At 50.4% G+C, this 18,731-nt stretch overlaps 2 protein-coding genes across 4 annotated transcripts in view; both read right to left on the reverse strand.

Moving 5' to 3' along the window:
• Positions 1-117: 117 nt before the first annotated feature.
• MAP6D1 (MAP6 domain containing 1) lies at positions 118-10,095 on the reverse strand. 3 transcript variants are annotated; one of them, XR_003517972.2, is made up of 4 exons: positions 9,670-10,095; positions 4,249-4,366; positions 3,500-3,647; positions 118-2,845 (listed from the first exon to the last, which is right to left on the reverse strand). XR_003517972.2 is itself a non-coding variant. In XM_027583075.2 (3 exons), exons 1-3 carry the CDS (start codon positions 10,044-10,046, stop codon positions 3,567-3,569), a joined length of 576 nt encoding a protein of 191 aa, XP_027438876.1. In that variant the 5' UTR covers positions 10,047-10,095; the 3' UTR covers positions 118-3,566. The 3 variants fall into 3 exon arrangements, 2 of the variants coding, with proteins under 2 accessions (XP_027438876.1, XP_027438877.1); XM_027583075.2 differs by having other exon boundaries at positions 118-3,647; XM_027583076.1 differs by lacking the exons at positions 118-2,845; positions 3,500-3,647; positions 4,249-4,366 and adding an exon at positions 8,147-9,314.
• Positions 10,096-13,704: 3,609 nt separating this feature from the next.
• The window catches only part of PARL (presenilin associated rhomboid like), a 54,401-nt gene continuing 49,374 nt past the window's right edge, over positions 13,705-18,731 (reverse strand). Inside the window, 3 exon segments of the mRNA XM_027585983.2 lie at positions 13,705-14,030; positions 18,380-18,477; positions 18,617-18,718. Coding sequence (XP_027441784.2) covers positions 13,919-14,030; positions 18,380-18,477; positions 18,617-18,718 — 312 coding nt within the window. The 3' untranslated portion in view covers positions 13,705-13,918.

The following is an 18,731-nucleotide window of genomic DNA, read 5'->3' on the forward strand; positions in this document are numbered from 1 at the left end:
CGAAGCACTACTTTGGTAGGTTCTTCTTCCGTGAGGTCAGGAGGAACTGGGATGGGGCAGAGGTATAGGTGATTGGTGTGTTTACATTAACTCTGCCACTTCTTTCCAAAAAGCATTTGCAGCTATGCAAGATAAAGGATTACAGTTACATAAAAGTCCGAAAAAGATTTTGGAAGATGCACGTTGACCCAGGAAATAAGGATTTCTGACAGCTTGGGGCAAAGGAAAACTACCTAATGGAGCTCGGAGCCTCCTCAAAGTCAAGGCAAGGAGGGAAACCACTCCTGTTGTCTGACAAAGCACACCGGTCTGTCCGGAGAGCTGGAACTGGTCTATGCTGAGGTCTGGAAGAAGTTACTCCTGTGCCACAGTCCTGCCGTGACCATCTGCTAGAACAGCTAAAAACAAAAATGACCAAAGATGCAGAAACATTGCAGAAATAACCACTTTTTACAGCCCCCTTAACAAGACTAAGGGCTTTGAAAGCTTTGGTTCTTCAAAGGCAGGAAGTTCTGCAGGGCAGAGGCATCATGAGAGAGTCCAGGTCCGTAGCCTTCTCGGGACCAGGCTTCGCAGCCTTTAGGGAACTGAAGTGTCCGGAGGAAGAAGAATAGGGGTGGTTGCTTAGGCTCCTTTCCTGAATGTTGACCTCAGCCACAGTTTTGACTGGAGCCACAGGACAGAGATTGATGTCACAGGCAGTTCCTCAGCTGGGGACTCCCTCTGACTGACTGAAGCCTGTGTGAACAGCGCTGGCGGACTTGACCCCACTAAAGGGGAGGTTCCCTGTCTGCCCGGCGTGGGCTGCAGAATCACAGTTTTTCAAAAGCTGCTTTTGGAGTTTGGCCTAAAATCCTGGTTGTTGGTACAGCTAGGAAAGTAGTCCCACTTGCGCTGGGTTTTTCCGAGCTTTGAAGCACCGTGGGGCACAGAGGTGGGACCTTGGTCTCAGTGACCGTGGGGGAGGACTTTGGGGCGCCCCTCCACTTGGGCCTCACGCTGCATCCTCAAGGCGGCTGTTGGCAGGGCTAACAAACACTGGTTGTGGAATCACTGATACCGAACACTTTCTTTTGGCCAAGATTCACTAACAGGTTGAACTTTTTATTTTAAAAACATTACTCTTTACAGAATTAATACAAAAATGCTTATTATATAGAAACTTTAGCAAATATAGTAAGGTGTAAAAAATTTAAAGTTACCCGTAATTCCCCTTCCCAAAGATAACCACCGTTAGTATGCGCTGCATTTTCCTCTCCGTCTATTTTATATGTATGTGTATTACGTATGTGGGTTGGTACCACACACTTGAGACTATTGTCCCATTGCTTTGGAAGGCCACTCCAGTGACATGATGTTAGGCTTTACTAAGACCTAGAGTAGGTGGAAGTTCCTTCTTCAGAACGCCAGTCTCTTAATAATGAAGCCTGGTAAAGAGGATTATTGAGTTGGGGGTTTTGTGGAAAGCTGTCTGTTCTGGTGCATTCCAAAAAGGCTCTTGGGCAAGCAGTCTGCCTTCAGAGACAGGCCAGGTGAGGCAGGGGTGCTCGCACTGCTGAGGTGCCAAGGCTGCTGGGAAAGGCAGGCCTGTGGTATCGGGCTGAGATACAGCTTTCGGTCTGGTCTGCACGCTGTGGGGGAGGGAAGGGTGACACGGGCAGCGTCTAAGGGGAGGGACTGTGTCACTGGCATCAGATGGGCCAAAGCTGCAAAGGAGAACAGAGCTGGCTCTCTGGCCTGGGCAGGAAGGGACAACCGTCACGTCTGTGTTCTGTTGGCCATTCACTGTACTAATAAGCACCCTGCCCATAAACAGGAACTCTCTTAGCCACTCTTACTCTGCAGATAAGGAAATGGAAGCTGAAACTGCTCGCAGCTAGTGAGTAGAAAAGTCAGGATTTAAGCCCAAGACTAGCTTCAGAGATGGTCTTTTCACCCTAGCCTTGGGGGTGCAGAGGGGTGGTACACGTGAAAGAGGGGAGGTTTGTGTGTCCTGTGACTATTGCATACGACACCAATGTGGGTGGCAGTCCAGAGGGAGAGCCCTTGGGATTTGTCAGCCTCCAAGGGGCAACCAGTAATAGCCTTGATCCACCAAAGTCCAGGGGAGGATAAAGATGTATGAGAAGGTGCTCCAGGTTTATAATTAAATAAGCTAAGAAATTGTAACAGTGCGCTTTTGCATTTTAGTAAAATCTAAGATTGTACGGTTCATCTGTTCATTTCCCACAGAATGCACAGCAGCAGGCAGTCTCTCTCCTCTTAGAAACATCTAACAATGAAGTCTGAAATAACAGAACCCTTTGTGTAAGCACATGGTTGGGGTTCTGCCTTTAAAATGATTCCGAGCAGTTGCTTTGCTGCACTGAAGAGGAAGGCTGTGCCAGCCAGAGCCAGCCCTCCGAGGGACCAGCCCCGCTCCACGTCTGAGGGGCTGGGAAACGGCTTAAACGCTCGCCAGACAGCACGCGAGGGCTGCACAGGGAGGAGGCGCCACAGGGAAATCCCTGAGTTTCCTTACCAAGTACTGCCCTTAGCTTGTGCCCCTAATCTCCAAGAGGGGACAGAAACTCCTTCACATGTCTGACCGCCGGCTGTGCAAACGGGGCCAGGCTCGCTTCGTGTGGCCACGTGGGCTGGGACTTCCCGGCAAAGGAGGCAGCTTCCTGAAGCCGACAGCTGCCTCCTCACAGTGAGCTCGCCCCACTCGGAGTGACGGAGCAGGGTGGGAGTCATCTAGGTGTAGAGAACGGGCTAAAGTCAGGGAATGAGGCTAAGGCCACTTCGTCCCAAAAGAGCTCCCAGTTCTTTGCCAGTGTGTATGGTGTTCCCTTCTAGTCGTCAACTGTAAGGGAAAAAACTGGAATTAGTAATAAAATGTGGGGCTCAGAAACCTACAGGTGTCATTCATTCAGTACTTAAAGCACTCCACACGAAGCCATTTGTTAAAACACAAGGATAGGGTCACCTGGGCCCTAAATTATGTCTTTGAAATTGAAACCCTATGATTGATATTCTTTGGAAACGACATCCTAGTTACTCGACATCACCATGAGTCACATGCAGGGGATAACCCAAGATTTCTTCAACCTGAATGTGTGGGGCCATTTGTAGGCATCTCCAAGGACAGTCCCTTGGGTTGCCATAGGTTACAAAGTTCTCATGCGGCCTGGGAAGACAGCCAGGTGGACATGACTGGTTCTTTCAAGCACCTGTTATGTCCATATTCCTCAGCCGGCACAGACCGAATCAGTTTACAACAGAATTGATCCTTAAGTTCTTCAGATTTAAAAACTGAAGGGTGGCCAAGAGAGGCAATTAAAAAAAGATGTGAAGCCTTCTGTCGTTGGGGAACGAGAGGGTGGTGGAGGCCCAAAGCCGAGCTGGGTGGTGCCAGTGTCCATCCGCGCCAGGCCCACAGCCCCGGGGGGCAGCCGGGGAGGAGTGGCGCCCACGGCCCTTCCCCTCAGACAGCAGAGGGCCAGCCCCAGGATCTCACCCCAGTCCCTGAGCGGCCGAGGACAGCCCGTCTTGGCGGCGGTGGGTTCTGACTCCGCTGTGGCCGGTCATACGTTGAGGATCCGGGGAGCTGAAGCCTGAAAGATGGCTGATGGGTTAGGGGTGAACTTCTTCCTCCCCTCAGGGGCCTGAAAAATGAAATGTGGCCCCATATCAGTGTGCCTTTCCCTCAACGCTCCCTCCCCACCACCTCCGGCCCCCAGCTCCAGGAAGAAAATTCCTGCCTCCTCTCCTCTTTGTCCTCCAAGAGCTGAGAATGCTGACCTGAAGGGTCCATGGGGGAAACGTGCAGGGGGCGGGCTCACCGCATTAGGTCAAACACAGCACCTGGACCTTCTGTTCCGCTCCCGGAAGCCGCCTCTGGGTGGAATCAGGAAGCTGAACAGTCCCAACCTCCTCTCCACCTTCTCTCTGACACAAATGCCAGAGACGTGGAAGGCTCATCGTGATGCCCAGCGGTCAAGGGTAAGATTGGGATTTAGGAGGGAAAGGGACACCCTGCTCGCCAGAAAGCCGGCACTAGGGAGACGTGATGCCCCCACCTGCCACCGCCCCCCCCCGCCCCGCTCTCGGCTGAGGGATGCCTGGGTACTCAGACGCTACTGTCCTTGGCCCTCATGCCATTTTGCATCAGCAAAACCTGACTCTTAGTCCCTAACCTGTCTCCTCCCACACCCTCTGCAGCCGGGAGCCCGGCCCCTGGCCCTGCCGGGCCCGTTTCAGGCTGACCTGGAAGCTGCCCCCAGGGCTGCTGTCCCATCCGGAGCTGTGGGTTGTGAGGACTGTGGTGGGTCTTGCCTTTGTGGATCTCGGCGGCTTCACTCCGGTCCAGGCCTGGAACTCCTGTCTGGAAGAGAGAACACGGTCACCAGCTGGCTCAGGGTCAGTCATCCCTCCTGACTTCAGGGGCCACCGCCATTGTCCTGTGCTTCTGGGAATGTCCTGGCCAATCTCCACTGCTAAAATCCTGCTTCGGATCTAGATGTGAGCACCTGGTACGTGCTGGGCATCGGAAACCAAGTCCCAGCCCTTCCTTCCATGCTCCCCATTTTGTCTCCAGGCCACTCTAAGGGGCCCGAGACACCCAGAACCAGTGCAGGTCAGTCACTTCCAGACCAGGTCACTGGTGGCCTTTACATCCACAGGAGGTGCTGGTTACAACTGAGGAGGAGAAATAAGGTTCGGTATTAGGTTTACTTTTTAATAACTGGTCTTATGAACTCCTACAAAACAACAGATTGTAGTAACTCTCAAACAACCACAAGCCAGTCTGGCTTCTGCAGGGCACCCCGCACACAGGCGCTCCTGCCTGGATGCGGGAGGGGAGGGGTGGGGGGCGGCTGACTCCCTAGACAGAAGAGCCAAGGCGGGCACAAACCAGCTCCGTGTTCTCAGAGTGCATTTTTTTTTTTTTTAGATTTATGTATGTATTTTTTCTAGTGGGGGGAGGCAGAGGGGAGAGAATCTCAAGCAGATTCCTGGCTGAACTCCCCACTGGGCGGGGCTCAGGTCTCGAACCCATGACTTTGAGATCATGACCTGAACTGAAATCAAGAGTTGGACGTTGGGCGCCTGGGTGGCTCAGATGGTTAAGCGTCTGCCTTCGGCTCAGGTCATGATCCCGGGGTCCTGGGATCGAGTCCCGCATCGGGCTCCCTGCTCCTTGGGAGCCTGCTTCTCCCTCTACTTCTCTCTCTCTCTCTCCCCTTCTCTCTCCCTCTGTCTCTCATGAATAAATAAATAAAATCTTTAAAAAAAAAAAAAAAGAGTTGGACGTTTAACTGACTGAGCCACCCAGGCGCCCCTCAGAGTATATTTTTTGACAAGGATTTAATTCCTCAATTCTGCACACAAAAGAAGACCTATTTCTTTTAATTCTATCAACCCCCGTGCTAGACAGTGAGCTCAGGAAGGCGGAGACCTGTGTCCATAGGAGCCCCTGGCCCAGGCAGTGTTCTGTGGAGAAGTGCCCAGGGGGCCAGGGGCAGCGCCCACATGTGGGCTGGACCCATTCTGGTCTCCTCCCACCCACAGTCCTGGCTGGGTTTCAGGCCCAGGCGTCAACAAAGCTGCCTTCTGTCCTTGAGAGCAGCCCAGCTGGGCCCCACTGGGCGGGCCACCGGGGTAGGGAGCAGCTGTGTCTGTCTGTGGTCGGCACTCGGGGGTGCCGGGAGGCGAGCTGGGCCAGGGCCCGAGCAGATCACTTGTGCTTCTGAAGCTGCAAGGTTCCGAGGACCAGCTGCCTGAGCCATCTGCCATTCTGTTTCTCCCGAGGAAGCAGGTCCTCCCCTGGGCGTGCCCTTCTGTCCCCAAACTGAGCTGAGCCTTGGGCCTGGCAGCCCAAGCCTGTCGCCCCAGGGTGGCTGCAGGGGTCCCAGCACAGAAAGCGACCAGAGCCAGGAGCTAGAGCGGGGCCCCTGGCCGCTCCTGGGGCAGGGCTGGTGCCGGAGGCCAGTGAGGGAAGACCGCAGCCGGGATGGAGAAGGAACCTCAGCCCTAGGATCAGCAGGACCCGGTGACTGCTGGGGACAGGAGGAGGGCAGATTTACGGCTCTGGCAAAGAGTATAAGAAAAACACAGGGCAAGCCACATACACCAGGTACCTCCCCTGACCAAGCAGGCTTCCTGTCCGCCTGGTCTGGGCCTCAGCTGGACCCTGTGGGCGGCAGTTCCACCGAGGGCCAGGGGCCACCCGTGGCAATGCCAAGTGCCCTAGGTTCTCAAGGCTTCAAATCCCTTCATTTCTCGAGCCTCAGCTTCCTCATGAAAAGGGCTACTGACCCACGTGCAGGAGGTTAGGATGAACCTTGGTGCCGGGCACTTCAGAGGTCCTCCTTGCCCACCCAGGAAGGAAAGAGAAAGATGACTGAGGAAGGAGGTCTTCTAGAGTGAGTGGAACTAGAACCTGGGCCAAAGGTGCTGATTGGCACCCAGAGAATTCCAGAGGGGAGGCTCTGGGAGCTGCTCAGGAGAGACCAGGGCTGGCTGCGAGAGCAAGAGCCGCTGCGCCCATCTGGCCAAGCAAGTGAGGCCGGTCAGTTTTCACAAGACGAGCGGGGCCTGGCGAGCAGCCACGAGGACTCCAGTGACTTTGGGTTCCCTGGATCTGTTCATTTTTGTTTTGTGAATCTCTTCAAACAGTTTGCTCAGATAACATGCGTCCTACAAGGAGTCAGAATGGAGTTTCCCGCGTCAAGTCCTAGAGCTGGGAGGTGAGGGGTCCCAGAGGTCAGCCGGCATGGAGTTGGCGGAGCCAAGTTCAGCAGCGGTCCTGGGTTCTAGGCCAGAGTTGGGGGTGTGGGGACCCAGGGAGTCAAGCTCTGGCTCTTTCTGTTTTACAGATGAGGAAAGGGTCAGAGAGGCCAAGTGACCCACCAAGTTTATACCCCAGGAAACAAGAGCTCCGGTGAGTCCCAGCTCCTGGCCGTAGCTTTCCACCACTGCAGGACACAGCTCAAGAAACGAAGGGGTTGGGGTGCCTGGGTGGCTCAGTTCTTAAGCGTCTGCCTTCGGCTCAGGTCATGATCCCAGGGTCCTGGGATCGAGCCCCGCATTGGGCTCCCTGCTCAGCGGGAAGCCTGCTTCTCCCTCTCCCACTCCCCCTGCTTGTGTTCCCTCTCTCGCTGTGTCTCTCTCTCTGTCAAATAAATAATCTAAAAAAAAAAAGAAAGAAAGAAACGAAGGGATTCAGAGGCGGCAGCATCTTAGGGGGTGAGGTCTTGGAGAGAGAATCTATGAGAAGTCCTGAGCCTGGCTTCTGGTACTTGGTAAGCAGAGAATAACAACTTGTACTTTTAGTATCACTGGAGCTGGGAGGGCCCAGCGAGACGTTCAAACCCTCCATCTGCTCAACACAGTGAGGGGCCGCTTCTAAAAGCCCCGCCTTTGCTTGAACGTTACCAGTGAGGAGGAGCTCAGCCTCACCCCGGAGGCCACTCACTTCATCATCAGTCCACTGGAATTACTAGAAAGCTCTTCCTTCCCTGAGCTGAAGCTAGCTCTGCGCGGGCTCTGCCTCTGGTCCTGCTCCTGGCCGGGAACATCAGTCATTTGAAGGTACCGCACACCCAGGCCCTCAGGCCTTGCGGACCTCTCCCCACTCAGGCCCCTCCAGCTGGCTCCCTGCCGGCCCGAAACAGCCCAAACAGCCCGAACCCTCCACGGCGGGGTGAGGGCCCCAGCTGGGCTCGGTGTTGGCCCTGCCTGCTGACGTTCCCCTGTGCGTTTTGGCAGCTCAGCTTGAGCACGCATCCATGAACACAAGACCCATCCTGCAACTACCTTTCCCCGTCAGGTTCCTGAAAAACTGCATGCCCATGAAGGAAGCCTTGGGGAAATGGAACCTTCTACATGTCTTGATAATTACTCCATGGAAATTCTACCCTAATGCAGTTGTTTTTATTTTTTTATTTTTTATTTTTTATTTTTTTTAAAGATTTTATTTATTTATTGGACAGAGAGAGACAGCGAGAGCAGGAACACAAGCAGGGGGAGTGGGAGAGGGAGAAGCAGGCTTCCTGCTGAGCAGGGAGCCCGATGTGGGACTCGATCCCAGGACCCTGGGATCATGACCCGAGCCGAAGGCAGACGCTTAACGACTGAGCCACCCAGGCGCCCTGTTTTTAAAAATAATAAAACTGAGGGGGACGTTCATACCTTTTTGCTCTAATTCCACAAGTCAGAATTTCTAAAGAAATTGATATACGCAAAGACGGCTGGCTATAAGATGCTCATCACAGAAATTATTTTTTTCCCTTAAAAATGTGTTTTTTTTTTTTTAAAGGTAACACGTGAACGTGTTTAAAAAAACAGTTCTTTAGAGTGTGAGACGTCAATCAGTGCCCTTCCACCCCTGGCAGCATCCCTTCTTCCCCACCCCCTTCCTCTCCCCAAAGATTCCTGTGTTTCCACACATCCATCCAGAGATATCTGTGCTTATTTGAGCAGATACGTGTATATCAATACCCCCTTTTAAAAACACAAACAGCAGACACACTGTTCTGCATTTTGTTTTTTTTGACACATACCCATCCAAGATCTTCAGACCTTCCGCTATGAGTACATCATAGGCCTCCCAGTAGCCCATCCTATGTAGAGCTATAATTAACCAGCTACATCAGTAGGACAGTGGGATTGTTTCCATCTTCTGCAGTACAGTGTTGCAACATACCTTATATTCCTTAGCTCCCACCCCACATTCAAGGATACTTGCAAGGAAAACTCCTGGAAATGAAGTACTAGATCAAAAGAAGTGTTTTTAATGGTCCCAAATTAGAAACATCCTAAATATTCAATAATGACAGATTAATAGTTGGATACATATATCAATATATGGACAAATGTATATCCCTAGGATAAAACACTGCACACCTACTAAAATTCGTGTTGTAAAAAAAAATATCTAGTAACATGCAGTAATCCAAAATTGATGGAAAAATGTGTACAGAATCTAAACCTATAAGAATTACAAATGGATATGAACTCAAAGGTTAAGGATTAGAAAGAACTACCAGTTTGGATGGGGTTAAAGGAATTAATTTGTTGTAATTTCCAGTTTTTCTACGGCGAGTTTATATTACTTTTGTAATAAGACAAAGAAAGCCCTCAGTTGTCCAGGGCCAGAGCTAAGGTGGGGGCAGGGTGGACCCGTAGAGCTCAGTCACTCGGCGAGATCCCCAGGAGGCCATCTACTGGGAGCCGCAGCTGGTCCTCACCACCAATGCCTCCACGGAGGACACCGGGCAGAGCCAGCTCTGGCAGTTGGCCTGCATGCACCCTGCCTTTCGCTGGCCCACCTGGTGGAAGTTAAAGCAGATTTTAACTCAGTTGAAGGCAGGGCTTTCTGGTAAGGCTGCCCGAGAGGGGTAGAGGGGAAGGGGCTGTGAGCAAGGTAGTGAGCTCCCTGTCAGTAGAGGTGCTCTGCTCATTCACTCTGAGGCTGGTCAGGGAACAGCGAAGGCGACACCTCGCAGTGACCGGGGACCAAAGGGGATGACCTCCGAGGCCGCCTACAGCTCTCCAAGTGGTGTGGGATGGAGGCTCCAGGTGCCTTCTCCCTCCCCACCAAGCTGGTCCTCATGGTTCACGGCCTCTGTTTCCTCCTACCACGGGGTCTCGACTCGACGCGCTCCCCTGCCCGAAGCCCCATACCTGTAAGACGTGGTCACCGCAGCCGAGTCCGCGTCGCCAATGGGGAGCACGTAGACACCCCGGCCGGGGGCCGCGGGGGGCTTGTTCCTGCGGCCGCCCGCACCCGACCCGCGCCCCTGCGGAGCATCTCTGGGCCCCGCGGGCGCCGTCCACACGCCGAAGTCCCGCTGGTACTGAGTGAGCGGCACGTCCCGGCCGGGGTCCCGGGCGCCTGCAGGGGACGGGCCCCTGCGGCAAGCGGCGCCCCCTGGGCCGGGCTCCTCGCTCTCGAGGTCCGAGTAGCTGTGCAGGGTCAGCGGCACTGCCACGTCGGAGCGGTCCAGCTGGTTCCAGCGCCGCGCCAGGCAGCAGAGTCGGCTGATGCAGGGCCACGCCATGCCGGCCCCCGGTGCCCGCCGCTCGGCTCCCGGCGCTCCGGGCCGCACCGCCCCCGCCCGGCGTCCCCGCCCCCGCGGCCCTCCCCGCGCCGCCGCAGCACCGCCCCCTGGCCTGGGGGAGGCCGTCCGGGGAGGGGGAGGGCTCGGTGCCGGGCCGGCTGGGCCTGGGCTAGCGCGCGCGGGCGGGCGGGCGCAGAGGCCGGGAGGTGGGTGAGGGAGGGCAGGGGCGCCCGGAAACGCCTGCAGACAGTCCCTAGTGTCCAGCTTGAAGGTTTCATAATTTAATCCAAAGTTCCTTTAATGTTGTTTTCTAAATCGGACCTGGTTTCGCCGAGGGCGAGAACCGGCTGGCAACGATGCGGTCGCTGATGGCCCCGGGCCGGCGTGGGCGCAGGCCAACGCTGCCAGGGTGCTGGGGCTCGCAGAGCGGCCGGGGCTGCCGCATTTGAGCTTAGGCTGCGCCGCGCCCGGAGCGGAGGTGCTGCGATGCGGGGGATCTCTGGGCAGACCCGGGGCCATGCTTCCAGAGGACACGTGTTTTAATCAGCCAGTGAGTCACTATTTGCCTTTACGATGCTGAATTTGTAACCACCAATCCAGTTTTCATTGAGAACTGGCATTAGCCCTCAACTGACCTTTCCCTGGGTTCTAAAAATCCCTCATTTTAAAGCATGGCAACAGAGGACTTGGCGTTATAAAGCTGCCGACAAATCTTTGGCCATTGCGTTACAAAAATTCCCTTCCCTCCTGTGCATGCATTCTTTTTTTTATTGCAAAGCTTGGGTAATCCTCCAGGCTAAAGGTCAGTCTGTTTAACGCATGACAGGGCATCAGAAACAACTCCCTGGCCACACTCAAAAGACCCTGAGTATTTGACACATGCCCTCAATGTGCACTGCAGACCAAGGACTAATTAATCACACTACTGAAACAGCATTAATTACCCAGAGCTCCATCTCCAGCATATACTTGGACGGTCTCCAGTCTGTATCTTAGAGGAGAAAACTGCAGTGCAGCCCTGGCCAGTCAGGGTACAGACTCCTCTCCCACACCATACCCTCTCAGCTTCCAGTCATAGCAAAGTGACAGACAGCTGCCCTGGCCAGGCCATGGGCAGGAGGCAGCAGGAGAGAGGCACACTGAGAAGACACGGGGAGGTTACACACCTGCTCTCCCTGGGCCCGGCAAACTTTGTGACCTCTGTGCTCCAGGGCCCTGGGTTAGCCACTTGGGACATTTGCTGACTACAATACTCCATCCTGCAGGAAAAAGAAAAAGGTAGCTCTTTTTATTTCTTCATTAAGCACCAAAGAGCACTTACTGTGCGCCTGGAATAATGCTGGGGAACTCCAGGAGGTTCAGTGTAGTAGGCGCAACAGAACTGGATAAAGCAAGTGAAATGGGGCGGGGGGGCACCTGTAACAAGGGAGAGTAGTTGGGTCAGGGTGGAAATGCAGGGTAGGGGGTTGGGAGGTTCAGCCAAAGGCATCAGAGGCTGGATCATGGAGAGCCTTGGGAGCCACACTAAATTTAAAAGTTTTTCATGGAGGCCAACAGGGAATGACTGAAGTGTTTTCAGCACTCTGTGGCCATATGAAGACACACAAGGAAATTTTAGAGACCAGCTGGAGAATAGTCTCAACAGTCCAGGTCAGAGACAAGGGGCTGAACTAAGGCGCAGGCGCTGGGAATGGAAGGGGCACTGGATTCTAGAAATGAAAGAAAGAAATCTAGAATGGCTCCCAAGTTTCTGGCTTCCAACTGGTGAGATTGCTCCTTAAGCTAGGATAGTTGAGGTGCCTATGCAGTGGGGTCCCAGCACCTGAAGCCATACCTGGCATGCAGTAGATGCATGTACTGAGGACAGAGACAATCCATGGGTCCAGAGCTCAGAAGAAATCCTCATGAAGATAACTGAAGCCAAGGGAGGTAGAGAGAAGACCGCTGCATTCCTGGGGGCACCACACTTAACAGGCCGATAGAGACGACACAGGCTGAGAGGCACACGAGCCGAGCAGACCATGGCCTTGGGGGGCTCAAGTGTCAGCAGAGAAGCCACGGTGAGAAAACACCCTAGTGGGCAGAGTAGGGACAACTGCCATAGCTATAGAAGGTAAGGCTCATGCTTCCGGGTTTGGGCTCTGAACCTTCACAAGGCCTCTCACGGGGAGAATGGCACCTGCCTGTTCAAAGGTGCCAGCACTGAGAGATGCTATGGACAGAGAAGTTATTTAGGGACTTGACCTTCTAAATGCTCCCTCCTGGGGCGCCTGGGTGGCTCAGTCGTTAAGCGTCTGCCTTCGGCTCAGGTCATGATCCCAGGGTCCCAGGATTGAGCCCCACATCAGGCTCCCTGCTCGGCGGGAAGCCTGCTTCTCCCTCTCCCACTCCCCCTGCCTGTGCTCCCTCTCTCCCTGTGTCTCTGTCAAATAAAAAAATAAAATCTTTAAAAATAAATAAATAAATGCTCCCTCCCTAGCCATCACAAAGCAGGAAAACATGTCCTGGCCTGCATTTCCAGTCTGCCCACAGCAAGACATAAATTTCATTTTGGACTCCATACGGAATGTCTACGTGATCTCAGCCTCCCATCCCATGTTTGAGAAATGCTTCTTGCCTCATCTGTGTATCATGGGGTTGTTAGCTTAATATATTCAGAAATGTCAAACCACAGCAGTGTGACCCTAAGCAGTTCCCACACACAACCACCCTGGTTCCTTACCAGCAAGATGAGGGCTAGGTTAAAAAACAACAAAACAAACAAAACACCTCTCTCCTGGAAGTGACATTAGTCTAGGATAGAATCCTCTCTGCCTGGTAAGAGTAAGTGGTATTTCACACTAGAGAAGATCTGGGGAAAAAGAATATGAAGAACTGTCAAATCCTAGACAATTCCTACGTCCGGGGACGTGCTGCCATTCAGCTCAGCATTGTGAGGTAGGCACAACTCACTCCTTTCCATGAAGCCCAACCCCCTCCAAGACAGATGGCTGCATTCCTCTCCAGGTGCAAGAACCAGTATTACCTCTTGAGGACACCAGACACTGAAACTCTCCTATAAATCATCTCAACAAATACTATTAAGTTCTCAACATGCATTTCTTGGAAATAATTTTCAATCATGAGGGCAAACAAGAATTCTACAGGGAAGCTGTTCTGATGACCACTGATAGTTCAGCATGATGCTTCAATTCAAAGAATGTACATTTTCAAATGTAAGATGCAATTAGGCTCAGATTCAAGTCTGAATTTATCCAAGGTATTTCCTTCTAACCCTTAAATTAGCTACAAGCTACAATTTTAATCTAGAAAACAAAGCCTAAAAATAGCTTTTTGTATATGCCACTCACTGCCAGAAGACATTACCTTTCTTGGGAAAATTTAGAAAATACTACAGCTGTTATTTTCAGTTCACGCCAGACAGAAGACTTTTTTTTTTTTTTTTTTTTTTTTACCCGCCAACCAACCAAAGAAAGGGGTAGGTGGGTAAGTAGAGATGCAAGAAGGCCAAAGTACAAAAACAAGCATTTCTGAGTCTCAGGTCTTTCCCTGTGCACTCCCGCCAAGTTCACAGCTCCAACTACATCAAATATAACAACTAACAGCAAGATTCCAGGGCAGCATTAGTGCTCTTCAAAAGGGACACACACCCTCTGTATACAAACTAGAGATAGAAACTTTTATTTCACAACTTTGTCATAATTCACTTTCTAATAAGACATGTACTGGGGACAGAGTTTAAAATACTGGGAAAGCTAGATGCCGGGTGTCTTCCAGACAGGAGCAAAGATGTGGTCACTCCAGGGCCGACATGTTCCTGGGGTTCTCCGGGCAGCATGGGCCACACGCACCAGTCTCATCCAATCCCAGTTTTACTTAGAGCCGCCTCCTTTTTTGGGGCTGTTAGTCCTCATTTCATGCCAAATTTTCACTAGAGGCTCCCTGTTCTTCCAAATGAGTTCATGACCATAAGTAATATACCATCTGGAGAAAAGAAAAACAAACCAGGTTCAACATTCAAACAGTATAACATACAAATGTTAAGTACCATGATGATATCAAGTTGACATTTAAAAAATTGAATGCCATGATCATTTACTATCTTGCTTATTAAATGGCTAATTTATTTGATGTAGATCAATGATCCACCTTTAATATGGAGTATGTGAAAGGCCGAAGTGGGACAGACTATGTACAACACACACTACTGTTGATTCACCACTGCAATTAAGCATCAACTCCCTCCCCATTAAGACATGAGGAAACCAAGTCTCAGAGAAAATTTGCTCAGGGACTAACAGCTTCTAAGTGGTCGGTCAATGACTCACCTGAAGGTCAGACAGATTCTAAGCCTGGTCTCTCTTTACTACATTAAATGTAAGAAATGTCAGTATTCGAGGTCACTGATGATGGCTTCAATAGGTTTTGTTTTTTTTTTTTAAAGATTTTATTTGAGAGAGCATGAGAGAGCACAAGTAGGGGAGGGGCAGAGGAAGAAGCAGGCTCCCCACTGAGCACGCGGGGCTCCATCCCAGGACTGTGGGATCAGGACCTGAGCCGAAGGCAGACGTTTAACCCGACTGAGCCACCCAGGTGCCTTAATGCGTTTCAATAGTTTAAATGCTTCTCCTCATCTTCCACCTGCTACACAAAGGGTCATATGCTGATCTAAATTTTGCCCATCTTTTTAAAATAAAATGTAGTTCCAATCCCCATTCTGCTGTTTAAAACTGCCTAAAAGCAGCCTGAAGCAATGAGCTGAGGAAGCTGCAGCACCAAGAGGTTTAGTAATTTACCCTGCCCAGAGCTGCACAACTAGGGATCACCAGAAAGGACACTAGAACCAAAATCTGACTCCGAAAGCTGTGCCCTCACCACCACTGCAGCATCTACTGAGCATCTAAGTTGAAGAACACACAGCTGAGTGACCAATGAGCAGGGCCTGCCTTTAGAAGCCCATAGGCCTAGGTACTACAAGACCAGAAGCTCTACCTGAGGGAGGCATAGTCTTAGCAGAACTCAGGGGCACCTCTACCACCTCCTCTCCTGGGCTGGGGGAAAGCTGGGAGGGCTTCCTGGAGGAGGTGGGGTTGATTTGGAATGGCTATTACTGAAAGCTGCTATGACTGAAACCTTTATTTTTGCCCTGGTTTGCCCAGATTTCATGTTCCCTGAGGCAGAGACCAGACTGTGTTAATCTTTGCATCTCCCCAGACACCTAACTGAAAAAATGCTCTATTTAAATGGCTTAGATTTTGGGTGCCTGGGTGGCTCAGTTGGGTTAAGCGGCTGCCTTTGGTTCGGTCATGATCTCAAGGCCTGGGATCGAGCCCTACATCGGGCGCCCTGCTCAGCGGGAGTCTGCTTCTCTCTCTCCCTCTGCCCGCTGCTCTGCCTGCTTGTGCTGTCAAATAAATAAATAAAACTATTTAAAAATAATAATAAATCAGTGGCTTAGATCAGTATCAAAATATCAGTTTAATGTTTCAATTTTTATGTTCTGAATGTTTATTATAAAGTACTGAATCTTTTTTTATAGAATTTTTTTTGAAAGATTTTATTTATTTGAGAGAGAGAATGAGATACAGCGTGAGAGGGGGGAGGGTCAGAGGGAGAAGCAGACTCCCTGCTGAGCAGGGAGCCCGATGCGGGACTCGATCCCAGGACTTCAGGATCATGACCTGAGCCGAAGACAGTCACTTAACCAACTGAGCCACCCAGGTGCCCCAGTACTGAATCTTTTTAAATTTTATTTATTTATTTATTTATTTATTTATTTATTTAAAGATTTTATTTCTTTATTTGACAGAGAGAGCGAAAGAGCACAAGCAGGGGGAGCAGAAGAAGGAGAGGAAGAAGCAGGTCCCTTTCCGAGCAGGGAGCCTGATGCGGGACTCGATCCCAGGACCCTGGGATCATGACCTGAGCCGAAGGCAGATGCTTAACCATCTGAGCCACCCAGGCGCCCCTGAATCTTTTTTTTAAAGTACTTGAATCTTAGTATTCACTATAGTTTTAAAATGGTCATGAAAATAGTCACCATTAAAATGTTGAAAAACAATAAATTTACAGAAAGAAAAAAGACATTAAAAAAACATGCAGATAAAAAGGCATGTTACAAAATTCTTTTGGGCTTAGTCAAATTTTATGGTGAACTCAGAACAAGAGAAAAAGGATCACCTAAGATTCAAATGCAACTGTGAAACTCTTGCAAGAAATGAGTCACTTGTCAGGAGCTCTCCATTTATAAAGTGTCTTCCCAAATCTTTGTAACCCTCTTATTTCAAGCAAAGAGTCAAATACTTTAATATTACAGGTAAACTGTTCTGATTATACTTGGAAGTTCAAATATAATTGGTCATTTGGCCAAATTAAAATTAGGAAGACACTTTAAAGTGACCCATTTCTAAGTTTTTGGTTTGTTTTGCAGCAGCTGTACAGCCCAGTACTCACTCAAACTCAGCTCTGCAAGGACTAGCTGTGTGACTTCCAACAGTTCCCTTCTTTAAAGCAGTTTTGGGGGCGCCTGGGCAGCTCAGTCGTTGGGCGTCTGCCTTCGGCTCAGGTCATGGTCCCAGGGTCCTGGGATCGAGCCCCGCATCGGGCTCCCTGCTCCCCAGGGAGCCTGCTTCTCCCTCTCCCACTCCCCCTGCTTGTGTTCCCTCTCTCGCTGTCAAATAAATATAGTCTTTGAAACAATAAAATAAAGCAGTTTCTTTTCTGTAAAATGGAATACCTCACAGGATCTAAGAGTATTAAATCAGTTCTTAGCTTGGGCACACAGCAAGTATTCAATATATGTTAGTGATTATTATTGCAAAAGTACAAGGCGAGGGACACAGAGTCAAGGAAATATGCAGGAGAACACTAATGGAATCTTGACCATCAGTACCGATTTCTAAATCTTTAGCTTTATTAATTGAATTAAAGATGTTGGAAAAGATGAATTCTGGATGTTGACTGAGATCTAGTAAATGAAAGGAGTTGAAATTAGAAACAGCAAAGACAAAGGATTCCTTTGCCTTTCAGATCCTGTACTTTAAAATACATTTGATCCAATGATTTTCAAAATGGAAAAGGTCATCTAATTATAGTTCAGAAGAATAAAAACCTGCTGGGGAGAAGATCCTTTAAGTAGCCATGGGAGGATCCAGAGAGATAAATTTAGAGTTCATAAAACAGAACCCTTTTTCCTAAGTCTTTATGTTTCTCACACTGTAATATCAGGTCAGTTTCTACTATTTATAATGTGCTGCTGTTAAAGCCGGAATTCACATATGCGATTCTTTAATCATCACTGAAAATTATAAATGGCATAATGGCATTTACTTCAACCGCCTACTGGGCAAAACTGCTCCACTCAGAATAGATTTTTCTTTTTTTAATTAAAAAACTTCAGTTTTCCATTGTCATGAAACAAAGTAAAAACCAAGTAAGTGCCACAAAAAGCAACATTTATGCAGGAAAAGACAGTCCAACAGGGGATCCAGTACATCATATAGGCAATGACTCTACTGAAGGGACTCTCATGGTCAGAGAGGCTCCAGGAGTCCTGAGGAAGTTGTGAGAGTCGCCCCAGCGCTACTACGTTTTAGGCAAAATTCCATTGTGTAACAAACAGAAGATCTTGTGAACACTATGCTATTGTACTCAATATGGTATGATGGAGGTGGGAAGGACTTTGGATCTGGGTTTAAATCTTTGCTCTGCTCCTAGCTGTCTGACCTGGGGAAGATACTTTTGAGCCTGTTTCCCCATCAGTACAATTGAAGTAGTAAGAGTAGAATGGAAACCACTAGCTCAAAGCCTGCCACATAACAGATGCCCAGTAAGTGGTCAACACTGGTTTATGATCCCCAGCCTCTATTTGTTCAGATAGCATACACCTGGACACTTGTCCCAGGCAGAGTGTCCACTCTGTGTCTGCCCAGCACTGGTGACAGGGAGGTGGGAGGTGAGTGGTGGCAGGAGAGAAGAGGCCTGAGAGCAGGGAAAGGAGAGACCAGCGCACACTGCGGGTGGGGAACAGTATCCCAACAGGGGCCAGGAACCCTGACAGCTCCTGAGTTGGGGTGAGCGGAGGTGAACAGTAGGGTAAAGGCACATTGTCTCTACAAATGACCGAGGCTGGGGCAGGACTGCTATTCTTCCCCTTCCACCTCGCATGGTGAAACTGGGCCAGGCCAAAGCCAACTGTGTGCAAGTTTTCTCCCCCCCCAACCCCACCCCTGCTCCCATCCCAGAGTTAACTGCCTTGCTCTGCCTTCCTCAGGTGGGCGGGGAGGGGGGGGGCCCAAGAAGGCAGCGTAGCAGTCAGTTACGCTCAAACTTACATTCCAAAAAGCGCTCCCCCAAGATGTGCCGCATGATCAAAAAATTTCCATCCCAGGACCATTCCTGCTGTATCCATGGCAATAATGGCTTTTAGGGCCTGAAAGCCAGCAAAAGAGAACAGAACTGGTACAACTTTGATTCCTCCAGCACTGACATTTCTAATTTAAGGGCAAGAATTCAGTTAATGTAAAAATATCACTACTGTCCCCAGTACTTCACTTCATAAAAATACTCACATTCCCTGCTGTGAATGTGAACATTGGAAGGAAGATAATGGCGAGCCTCCCTTCCGGGATCTTCGTGCAGACAGCAGCAAGCACGGTCATGATCGCGCCTGACTGCAAATGAACA

Source organism: Zalophus californianus, chromosome 1 (genome assembly GCF_009762305.2).
Source record: "Zalophus californianus isolate mZalCal1 chromosome 1, mZalCal1.pri.v2, whole genome shotgun sequence".
NCBI lineage: Eukaryota > Metazoa > Chordata > Mammalia > Carnivora > Otariidae > Zalophus > Zalophus californianus.